The following is a 12,423-nucleotide window of genomic DNA, read 5'->3' as shown; positions in this document are numbered from 1 at the left end:
AATCAGGCTGGAGACCTCAACTTTCAATACCTCCCTCAGTAATGCCTTTTAATCATCTGTTGGTAGCTTTGTAATCACAGAAGCTTATTTATTTTATTTATTAGTGTCATAAGTAGGCTTACATTAACACTGCAATGAAGTTAGTGAAAATCCCCTCGTCACCACACTCCGGTGCCTGTTCAGGTACACTGAGGGAGAATTTAGCATGGCCAATACACCTAACCAGCACGTCTTTCAAACTATGGGGCGAAACTGGAGCACCCGGAGGAAACCCACGCAGATACGGGGAGAACGTGCAGGCTTCGCATAGACAGTGACCCAAGCCGTGAATTGAACCTGGGTCCCTGGCGATGTGAGGCAGCAGTGCTAACCATTGTGCCACCTGAGCAGCCCTTACAGCATAGGAGGCTGGTGTTCAGTCCATCATTGTTATGCTGGCTTAGAATAAGTTGTCAAACTAGTCCTGCTCTCTTGCCCCTTTTCCTTAGCCCTGCAATCCACCCCCGCCGCCCCACCCCCCCACCCAACCATTATGTATTTATCCAACTTTCTTTTAAAAGTTACTACCAAATCTATTTCCACAACACTTTCAGGCAATACAGTCCCGATCACATGTTACATAAAAGAAATTCTCATCTCATTTTGTCAACTGCCCCAAGTCTGTCTCCCTTGCGTAATGCATGTGTTAAAACTATTGTCTCTTCTTCAGAGAGAAAATTACCAGACTCTATTTCATCAGAAATGTAATTACAAACATTACTTTACCCATTGGTTTTCACCTGCCTGTGAAAATGATGCACGCGTCCATTTTATTTCTTATTCCTTTCATTCATTGCCGGTTGGCAAGAATGCAGCATTTACTTAAGTACATAAAATAAACAAAAAGCCCAGTGAACCATAAAACATGTCTCACACTTCATCATAAATACCACCAGATTACTGTAAAGGAAATGCATTTTAGTCAGCTCCATAGTTGATAAAAAGATCGAGAAAAGAATGTTGAGCTATCAGTGAAATAAACATTTTTTTTAAAGAGTATGAAACCTTGGTCTTTAAATGCTTAATGTTTCTATCCTATATATCCTCGCAATGTGCAAGGTTTTTCAGAATGATGTTTACGACTTTTCCCAATCTACGTGAGGTGTGCATCCTATATCTTAATCTGCGCCAGTGTGCCAAAACATGAAATAAATACATCCAACGATTGGTTGGTCTGTTGCACATTCCACAGTGGATGAACAGCCTTGAAAATTATAGCAAATGACAAAACATCCATATCATTGATCATTTCTACAATAAGAAGTCTCACAACACCAGGTTAAATTCCAACAGGTTTATTTAGAATCACAAGCTTTCGGAGCATTGCTCCTTCATCAGGTGAGTGGAGGTAGGTTCACAAACAGCATTATATAGACAAAGACACAATTACAAGATATTTACAGATTGGAATGGTTGGAATGTGAGTCTTTACAGGTACAAACAGTGTGCATGGAGAGAGGGATAATCACAGGTTAAAGAGGTGTGAATTATCTCAAGCCAGCTCCACCTCATTTCTACAATCGGAAAGTGCAAGTAAAATCTAAAATCCAGTAACAATCCTGAATTCTTTAGACTGTCACTGGACTAGTAAGAAGTCTCACAACACCAGGTTAAAGTCCAACAGGTTTATTTGGTAGCAAATACCATAAGCTTTCGGAGCGCTGCTCCTTCGTCAGATGGATTGGAAATGTGCTCTCAAACAGTGCACAGAGACACAACATCAAGTTACAGAATACTGATTAGAATGCAAATCCCTAAAACCAGCCAGGTCTTAAAGGTACAGACAATGTGGGTGGAGGGAGCATTAAACACAGGTTAAAGAGATGTGTATTGTCTCCACACAGAACAGCTAGTGAGATTCTGCAAGCCCAGGAGGCAAGCTGTGGGGGTTACTGATAATATGACATAAATCCAACATCCCGGTTTAGGCAGTCCTCATGTGTGCGGAACTTGGCTATCAGTTTCTGCTCAGCGACTCTGCGCTGTCGTGTGTCGTGTGGGCCGCCTTGGAGAACGCTTACCTGAAGATCCAAGGCTGAATGCCCGTGACTGCTGAAGTGCTCCCCCACAGGAAGAGAACAGTTTTGCCTGGTGATTGTCGAGCGGTGTTCATTCATCCGTTGTCGTAGCGTCTGCATGGTTTCCCCAATGTACCATGCCTCGGGACATCCTTTCCTGCAGCGTATCAGGTAGACAATGTTGGCCGAGTTGCAAGAGTAGGTACCGTGTACCTGGTAGATGGTGTTCTCACGTGAGATGATGGCATCCGTGTCGATGATCTGGCACGTCTTGCAGAGGTTGCTGTGGCAGGGTTGTGTGGTGTCGTGGTCACTGTTCTCCTGAAGGCTGGGTAGTTTGCTGCGGACAATGGTCTGTTTGAGGTTGCGCGGTTGTTTGAAGGCAAGAAGTGGGGGTGTGGGGATGGCCTTGGCGAGATGTTCGTCTTCATCAATGACATGTTGAAGGCTCCGGAGCCCACATTGTCTGTACCTTTAAGACCTGGCTGGTTGTAGGGATTCGCATTCTAATCAGTATTCTGTAACTTGATTTTGTGTCTCTGTGCACTGTTTGAGAGCACATTTCTACTCCATCTGACAAAGGAGCAGCGCTCCGAAAGCTTATGGTATTTGCTGCCAAATAAGCCTGTTGGACTTTAACCTGGTGTTGTGAGACTTCTTACTGTGTTTACCCCAGTCCAACGCCGGCATCTCCACATCATGACTGGACTCGTAATCCAGAGACCCTGAGTAATGCTCCAGGGACTGGGTTTCGAATCCCATCACAGAGAAAGCCTTGGACGTGGAGAAGATGTCTCCATTAGTAGGAGAGACTAGGATCTGAGGGCACAACCTCAGAGTAAAGGGACAACCCTTTAGAACTGAGATGAGGAGGAATTTCTTCAGCCAGAGGATGGTGAATCTGTGGAATTCATTGCCATGTAAGGCTGTAGAGGCCGGGTCATTGAAGTATTTAAGACAGACATAGATAGGTTCTTGATTGGTAAGGGAATCAAAGATTACGGGGAAAAGGCGGGAGAATGGGGTTGAGAAACATATCTGCCATGATGAATAGAGGAGCAGATTTGATGGGCCGAATGGCCTAATTATGCTCCTAATTACTATGGTCTTATCGAGTATACTGGAAGACTGTGCAGTCGCAGCAAGGTTTACAGGCACCATAATCAGCACTAATTATCAAAATAACCTAGTGACCACTTATGTCAAGCAGTCATGTGTTAGCATTATAGGTCAAATCAGGTGTTGCAAGGCATTTGTGTAACTTTAGATTTAAATCATCAGAGTGTTGTTCTCAATGCCGTGAGATTATTTCTGAAGGTGTGAAGTTTACTCACTGCCTTATTACAAATTTACAAGTACAGGTCATCATCTACGCAACACACTCATGTTACAGGTTGTACATGTTAAATAATGCATTGTGATTAATGTATTTTCTCAAGTAATTGAATAAATGAAAACTCTGCAACAGAACATAATCGATTAACTGAAGCGAGTTAAATATGGATATTTGTTAACGCTTGGAATAAGAGCATCATTTTTTTTTTAGAAAATCGGACTTCAAAATGCACGCATCAGATTCAGAACCTCATTAACAATTTCAAAACACTCACCAGTGGGTTGTCAAAGATTTCCCATAGGTCAGCGTGCATGTGTGAGGCATTGTAATTTTCTGTTGGAAGAAGTCGTCCAAATTCATGCTGGTTGCTAATGTACATGAAAATGCCCTATATATCAAAATTTTAAAAATTACTACTTAAAAGTGACAATGATTACAAAAGAAAAATGAAAACTGAAACAGTCGAAAAAAGCTGAAACATTCTACACATTTCTTGAATGAGTGTCTGTGTTCCGACAATTAAAGGTCGGTGTTAATGTGACAACTTGTGTGAAAGGCTACGCGGCAGACAGACACTGTAGAATTACAGAGAAAAATGAAAGACTTCTCTCAATCTCCAGAGTGCTCAATAATTGTGCAAATTTGATTAGCAGAATTCTTGCAAGAGATTGCAGTCACACTCCTGACCCCCCCCCCCAGCATCTCCCCAAGGCTGTGGTACGAGCCAGTTCCGGAAGGGATGAATGCAGGTGAGGGTCAGCCTGTCAAATGCATCTGCAAAGTGTGTTTTGTAAAGAATTTCCTTACTCCATTAAATTTGAGGCTTGATCTGACTTTCAAACAGAAGATGGTGCTTGCTAAGAATGCCTAACCAGTTAGTGCTTGTTCTTCAAATATCATTTCATGCATAGGAAATAATCCTTTGTGCACTTGGTACAATTTCATGTACAACAGACTCTGAGCATCGAATAGCGATGTTATTTTCAAGGGAACCTGATCCCAGAGATGTTGCCTTAAAGCATCAAACTCCTGCTTCAATCTACCTGGAAATAGACAACGCTATTCAACCTGTTTTAAATAATTAAAACACGCAAGAGTGGAGCCACAATTGGAGATCGCAATCAGCTTTCTGGAAATAGACGAAGAATAGTGAAATTCATAATTTTTTTTTTAAAAAGGCCAGGTTTTGATCTTTTGAATTATCTCTTTGCTACAGAATGACAGAAGATCAAAATATAAACTAACGCAAACATAACATACATACCCATACATTAGCTTAAAACAATTTCAACCCAGATAGTTCATCAAAGTATTTTGCATCTTTACAAAAAGCAAGACATATGGATTAAGTCCAAAAGCACTGAGCATCCTTGAATATCCCAATACACTGAAATTGCATTGTATACATTTAACAGAGCTTTATCTTATCTAGGTAACAAAATACTGCAACCTCTGCATCCATATTTGTAGCGAGATAGTGCAAGGTTAGATTTCAGATGTGCTTGTTTCGACTGGGATGGAATCCATGGAATGGATCCCTCGAACTGATGGAGGTCTATCCATTGATTAGGCAACAAAAGTTGGCGTTTATTGCTCAGAGTCCTACCCCGCTGAGCAGAAGAATACTTCAGGTGGCACGACTCTGGCTGGATGAATATAAGGGGGTCTCAAACCTATTGCATTCTTGAAATGAAAGAATTGAGAGGATAATACAAACCTTAATTTCATATTTTAAAAAAATAATGCCATTGGTGAAATTACACAGGATGCCGTTTAGTAAGACCAAAGTCATCTTTTCACAAGAGGTCACACCGGACAGATTTATAACCAATCAGTTGACCTTAATTGGCCTGGCTTTTCTGTCGTTGGTTTTATGTCCATTAAAACAGACAGCAAAGGTTTTGGGATGGGGGGAAATCACAGGCTGGCGAGTGCAGTGAACCCAGAACGTCATAGAAGATGAGGACATTTCCAAAACCCATCTCATCGAGGTTTACAGCATGGAAACAGGCCCTTCGGTCCAATTTGTCCATGCCACCCAGTTTTTACCACTAAGCTAGTACCGATTGCCCGCATTTGGCCCATATCCCTCTATACTCATCTTACCCATGTAACTGTCTAAATTCTTTACAAAAGACAAAATTGTACCCGCCTCTACTACTGCGTCTGGCAGTTCGTTCCAGACACTTGCCACCCTACGAGTGAAAAAATTGCCCCTCCGGGCCCTTTGTATCTCTCTGTTGCACTTTTGTTTGGCACGATGCAAGGTTCGGCAGAATTCTTGCATCCTTGATTAGAAAAATGAATCTATTGAAAGGGAAGCACGTTAATGGTACATTAACATTAGTTCAATATCCTACCCATTTAAAGCACAGCTTCACAGAATAACAGAATCCCTACAGTACAGAAGGAGGCCATTTGGCCCATTAAGTCTGTACCAACCACAATCCCACCCAGGCCCCATTCCTGTAACCCCACAAATTTACTCTGTTAATTCCTCTGACACTAGGGTCAATTTAGCATGGCCAATCCACCTAACCTGCACATCTTCGGACAGTGGGAGGATACCGGAGCACCCGGAGGAAACCCACGCAGACACAGGGAGAATGTGCAAACTCCACACAGACAGTGACCCGAGACCAGAATTGAACCCGGGTCCCTGGCGCTGTGAGGCAGCAGTGCTAACCACTGTGCCACCATGTTTGATGATTGTGTCAACTGACTTTACTCCCAAATGCAATATGCTTGCCATAGGGAGTATCAGGTGCAGTGCCACACCATCAACATATTGCAAATGGAAGAGAATATGCCCTTGTCCCCTTACTGGTTTAATGTGTGCACTATGTCATTTGATAATGGAACAAATTTATTAACGCTGTGCGGTGAACAGGTAGTATATAACTGAACCAATTTTTGATTCTATGTTATGGGATGGAGGATCAAAACTAATGATTAAGAGAGCTTCTAAATAGCAGCAGGGAACATGGAGGATGGGGGGAAAATTTGGTAGAATTACCAGGATCTGTAAACACTTTTGAATAGAAATCTTTATCATTCTGCTCTGTTGTGATACAAAATGTGAAATGCAGCAGAAGTTGCCATCAGACTTTTGAATGGACCTACCTTATATTAAATTGATTCTTCTCCACACCCTAGCTATGACTGTAACACTATATTCTGCACCCTCTCCTTTCCTTCTCTATGAACGGTATGCTTTGTCTGTATAGCGCGCAAGAAACAATACTTTTCACTGTATACCAATACATGTGACAATAAATCAAATCAGATCAAAAAGGTTCAAATCTTTTTTCATGTTGCCCTTCCAACTCTTCAACCAACTCTTTAAGAACTGGATGAAGGACTTCATAACTAGGTTGTCTTCTAACCATGTAACATAATTCCTTTCCTGATGTGAGAAAAGCTTTCTGCAAGCCCCCAACTACCCTCTAAATTTGAGAATTTATTTGAACACTGAATAACTAGAAAGAAACAACAGTAGTGATGTACTAGGATTCTGCTATTGTGCCTGTTTCCAATTCAGGCTTAATAAATCACAGTATGCTATACTAGTTTCCTTATTATATACTGCAGACAAAATACCATCTACAATGGGAAAACTGTGATAAATGAACCTTGCTCCTGCTGACAAGACTTCTATTCAAATACTTCCTCTTTTTGAACCGCAGTGTTTATAAATATGCTTGTCCTGACTGATAGGTCCAGGCTATATTAAATAGCAGACACAAGCTCTCACTTTCTCTTTTTTAACTGCTGTGTTCATAAACATTCTTATTCTTAACTGAATTATTTATAAACAGGCTTGTTCTTTGATCTGAAGATCTTGGCCGAGTGTTTTTTTTCCCATGATGAGACTTCTTCAACCAACCATAGCATTCCTGCACTGGAAGTAGCTTTCAGCTATAGAAGAGGCTGGTACCACTTCCCCTTGTGGCAGTGGCACCCTGGCAGTGACCACAGATTGTCATGCTAGGGTGTCTGAGGGCACTGCAAGTTTCACACTGCCAAGGGATCTGAAGGAGGGTGGGTCTGAGTGAGAGGGTTGGGTTAAAGGGAAGGGTGGGGGCTGTTGCTTTCCCCTTTTCAGAGTGTCTCTCTTGTTGGGGTGGGGATCAGCCCTCCAACTGGTCGGGGGGGGGGGGGGAAGGGGAGCGTTCAGGTCAGGTCACTCACATGCCTGGGTGGTGTTGGAGGGGGGTTGGGGAGGAATGTGACCTAAACATTTACTGGTGGGGATGTGGTTTCCCCTCTACAGGAAGTGTTGGGGTGCTCCCCTTGTCTGCTGCGGGAGACGGGGGTGTGGGGAATGTACTCTGTGATCGGGGTGCCCTTTAAAAATGGTCACCTGATCTCTGTGAAGCCAGGTTGGCCGGCGTGTTTTGCATTCTGCATACATTTACATTGTAAAAGTGGCTGAATTCCACCTGCCAGGCAATGCCACAATCCAGGAAGTGCAGCAATTCCCAATATATATCCAATGGACTTAGGGGGAGGGATTTTGAGACTCTAGACAGACATTGTTGTGGGCATGATGGGCAAATTTGGAGAATCGTTAAAAGCCAACAGCTCTCCAAGTTTTCCTGTCCCACCCGCGACGATATCCACCAGCGTCAGGGCTGGAAATCCTACCCAGGATGTGAGATAGTTCACGGTGGAATTTGATCTTCCTAACTTGTGGAATAAGCCCAATTATTTATCTAAAGTTTTCCGACCCTAGGCCTGAAGACCTTTTCGAAAACAAAATAACAAGGAGTATTTTTATTTATTCTTCTAGGTTCTGTGTCCACCTACGGTTGAGTTTTAAAGTAGTCAGATTTTCCCCTGTTTATTTAATAAGACATAATACCCAAGTGTTCTCCGTGTAGTTCTAAACTCCTGCTCACTTGCATGATGAGCACAACGTCCCAGGGCTTGTCATAGCACACTCACAAGATCTTCTTTAATGACAGAACAGCTTGGGATCCTGGAGCTCCTTGAGTGTTTCAGAGTCTTCAGCACTTAAAGATAAATCACGCTGCCCAAGAATTTGTTACTGATCCACTGTATCCCAGCATCCCACACAGCATATGCACACGGGTCTTCTTCACCGATGGGATTAAGTGACATCATTCCAGAATGTTCTGCTCTTTATCCTCACTGCAAGAATATTCAAGAGGCTTGACACCCTTCAGGACAAAGCAGCTGGATGTATTGGCAAGGCCATCTCCTATCTCCACCTCTGACTCCAGTGTGTACGATCTATAGGATCCACAGCAAATGCACACCAAATAGCACCTCCCAAACCTGCAATCGTTACCATCTAGAAGGACAAAGGCAGTAGCCACATGGAAAGTTCTGAGACGGTTGGGGAGGCTCCACCATTAAGTGCATTTAAGGCTGAGATAAATAGATTTTTGGTCTGTCAGGGAATCGAGGGACATGGGGAGTGGGCAGAAAGCGGGGTGAAGCCCAAAGATCAGCCTTAATCGCAATGAATGATGGAACTGGTTCAATGGGTCAACTCCTGCTCCTTTTTGATATTCCTCATCTAACCACCAACTCCAAATTCTCCTTCAAATCACTCACTATCCTGATTTGGACATATATCGTCATTCCTTCATTACCGCTAGATCAAAACTCTGGAAGTCCAACCTAACCGATTGGTGGGAACACATGTTCAATGTAGCTCAAGAAGGTGGCTCTCCACCACATTTTCAAAGGCAGCTATGGATGGCAATAAATGCTGCCTTGCCAACAGCATCCATATTCCCAGCAGGAAGTTCTGAAAAAGTTATTTCTCATTTGTGGGTTAGACACAGTCTCAATACCGCCTGCTATGCAACTCCAACTTTGAATCACGCAGAGTAGAGCATTGTACCAGCATGCTACACGGCGTGTCAAGGTCATCCCCACTTGCGACTTGGTCAGATTCCAAGGCTCTCCAATGTCCATTCCATTCACTACGCACAAACACAGATAACATGGCTATTCTAATCATTCACTTAACAAAACAGAGCAAAGCACGGTAAAATCAAAAAGACATTTGCCCTCTTCAAAAGAAGTATGACTCCGATTAAACTGTAATTTTTGGGGAAAATTTGTAAGACAGTCATCAAATTCAAATGACTTTTTTTTTTGCCTTCTGCGCTTGTCCAACCAATTATCCAAGTAATAATGGGGCAATTCTCACATTGCACAACTGACAATGGACAACAGAAAAGATACGTTCGCACAAGTACAGCATTCACACAAGTACAGGATTTAAACAAAGACTTCATACAGCTGGAAAGATCTCGTTGGATAAAGCAACATTACAAGAGTTTCTTTTTTTAAATGTAGGAAACAAATGTAAACCTTTGGGGGCTTGAACATATGGCAACTTTCCGGAGTAGGGGAGCCTTTTTCCTTTTCTATTTTCTAAAATAAAGGAGAAGCACTGGGTAAGATTCATTATTTTGTTTAAAATAAAATGTCTGGAATACATATTTGGAGGAGAGAGACAAGAGAAAACGCCAGAGATTTACAAGACCAACTTGAGTTTGCTGACAAAGCGTGCCTGGCTCACATCAACAGGCAGTTGCATGACAAAAGCTACGGAAAACAAGTGGCAGACAACAACCTGCTCATTCAACAAAAAAGAAAATACACGGCCCAGCCCTTTCAGTTGATTGTTGCAACATAAGCGGGGCCAGTTAGTAATGCAGGAATAGGGTTAGGGTCAATACAGGCAGAGAAGGGTTAGTCAAGGCAGTGCAGTCCAACACCGGCCACGTAATCCAATTGGCACAGGAATACGGTCCTCGCAGATGCACAGAACAAAACAAATCGCTTCCAATCATGGGGTCAAAACCGAAAAAAGATAAAGATAAATTGTCAAAGAGACAACAGATACATCTTAAACAGAAACAGGAATATCGTGCCTGATGAGGAACAGCATGTGCACATACAGTCAGTGCCACATCAATGGTAATACAGTACTTGCCAACTCTCTTGATTTGAGGTCAGTAGGCTTTCCTCCCACCTATTTGCTCATCAACGAAAATGGTGAAATCTGTTCATCTCATTTCCAATTTAAGCAATTGTCATATAAACACAGTGAAAAATGAAAAGCTCACAGTATTGCTTTGTTAACAGTAGATAAGTGTAAGAAACAGCAACAAAAAAAAAGAACAAAGCCTACGCAGAACTTTGATAAGTTTCTTACAGGAATCTCAGGACTCTGAACATGTGAGGCAGTCCCTTTTGCTTTTCTTCTTTGGAATTTGATATTACACCATCCTCCCCTTCTTCATATCAGGGCCCAGATGGATCGGAACAGGAAATGGCTTGAACTAATGAACCTGCTCGCCAACATAAACTTACAGACCAACAATCTACAAGTCTCTTAAATTTGTGTTGCCTTAAAAATTATTTAATTTGAAGTCATTCCGCATCCACAGCTGTGAGAAGTCCCCATTGGCGAACTCAAATAAACAGAAAAGTTGGCAAGTTTTTATGAGAAATAATATCTTTTTTACCCTTTTGAGAAATGTAGAAATATTATTGCAACAAAAATAACTTACAATATTTAACAATAAATTATCCAATAGGTTTTCCCCAATATTGCTTCATAATATTTGACTAAGAATTGAAAGAATATTTTTCCATACTACATTTATGTCACGTGCATTTGTGAGACGGTACATTGAAACAGTGACCCCACCTCACTGATACATGCATTAAGAGACTCATTCAAAGCAATTAATCTAAGGGCTGATTCCCCTCAAGGGTTCTGTGCATTACTTGCATTGCGACAACTGGTAATCCATCAAAATTGTTGCAGCACATTGCGAGTGCAGTTAAATTACTAATTTAATGAACTTACTTCAGCATGGTCTTATAATTGACATTGTATGGAATATTTCATTCACTAATTCTTCAGCGTATTGCCATGCTTGCCTAAACCCTTTATTTGAGATCGATTCTTGTACAAAAATCTTCCCAGAATTAAAAACATTAAAGAGAAGATTCTTGTCAAAATGAAATGTAGCTGATCCCTTACCTTTTCCCTGAGATTTCTGCAAAGTGACATATCAGAATCCATTGCGTTCTGCTTAAAATAGTTTTTCTCTTTTAGTTCCGTTCTCAAGGAGGCTCCTTTGATAAGGTACACGTGCGCTAGGTAGGGAACATTCCATACACCTCTACACAAAGAATGCGAAAATCACCACCATTTCTAAATAAATGTCTTCAAGTCAAACATGACATGCAACAAAACAATACGTATGGTGTTCAGAGATAGTCCTAAACACAGAAAGCCATTCGGTCAAAATGTTCCATTCAACAGAATTCCATACATCCTGATCAGAAAAATAGATACTCCAGTGGCACATTATAGGGGTCTATAAAATAATGAGGGACATAGGCAAGGCAGATAGTCAACATCTTTTCCCAAAGGTAGGGGAGTCTAAAACTAGAGGGCATAGGTTTAAGATGAGAGGGGAAAGATACAAAAGGGGAAAGATACAAAAGGGTCCAGAGGGCGGCACGGTAGCACAGTGGTTAGCACTGCTGCTTCACAGCTCCAGGGACCTGGGTTCGATTCCCGGCTTGGGTCACTGTCTGTGTGGAGTTTGCACATTCTCCTCGTGTCTGCGTGGGTTTCCTCCGGGTGCTCCGGTTTCCTTCCACAGTCCAAAAATGTGCGGGTTAGGTTGATTGGCCATGCTAAAAATTGCCCCTTCGAGACCTGAGATGCGTAGGTTAGAGGGATTAGTGGGTGGATATGGGGGTAGGGCCTGGGTGGGATTGTGGTCGGTGCAGACTTGATGGGCCAAATGGCTTCTTTCTGCACTGTAGAGTTTCTATGATTTCATGTCAACTGTTTTGCATTAAGAATGGGGCACCCCTAAGGTCATAGGTCCTGTTCCGAAACAACTTGTAGCATTTATACTATACAAGCCTATTGTTGTGTCAGAAGCTCAGACACATTGGGCGTGATTTTATGGACTCGCTCGGGCGAGACCGGAAATTCCCGCCCGAGGTCAACGGTGA

At 42.2% G+C, this 12,423-nt stretch overlaps 1 protein-coding gene across 6 annotated transcripts in view; it reads right to left on the bottom strand.

Moving 5' to 3' along the window:
- The window catches only part of plod2 (procollagen-lysine, 2-oxoglutarate 5-dioxygenase 2), a 159,986-nt gene that overhangs the window by 28,069 nt on the left and 119,494 nt on the right, over nucleotides 1–12,423 (bottom strand). For 3 of the 6 annotated variants that reach the window (XR_013496418.1, XR_013496414.1, XM_078205540.1), the window contains exons 13-14: nucleotides 11,432–11,573; nucleotides 3,668–3,726 (exon numbers count right to left, since the gene is read on the bottom strand). Coding sequence is in view for 4 of the 6 variants with exons in the window: in XM_078205540.1 (XP_078061666.1) it covers nucleotides 3,668–3,726; nucleotides 11,432–11,573 (201 nt within the window). In the remaining 2 variants the exon portion in view is untranslated. Of the gene's footprint in view, nucleotides 1–3,667; nucleotides 3,782–9,744; nucleotides 9,808–11,431; nucleotides 11,574–12,423 lie in introns of all 6 variants that reach the window. The other 3 variants (XM_078205513.1, XM_078205529.1, XM_078205521.1) reach the window with 2 other exon arrangements.

This window comes from Mustelus asterias, chromosome 3, assembly GCF_964213995.1.
Source record: "Mustelus asterias chromosome 3, sMusAst1.hap1.1, whole genome shotgun sequence".
NCBI classification, from domain to species: Eukaryota; Metazoa; Chordata; class Chondrichthyes; order Carcharhiniformes; family Triakidae; genus Mustelus; species Mustelus asterias.
Note: the sequence above shows the minus strand (reverse complement) of the source record. Positions and strands in the feature narration are given on the sequence as shown.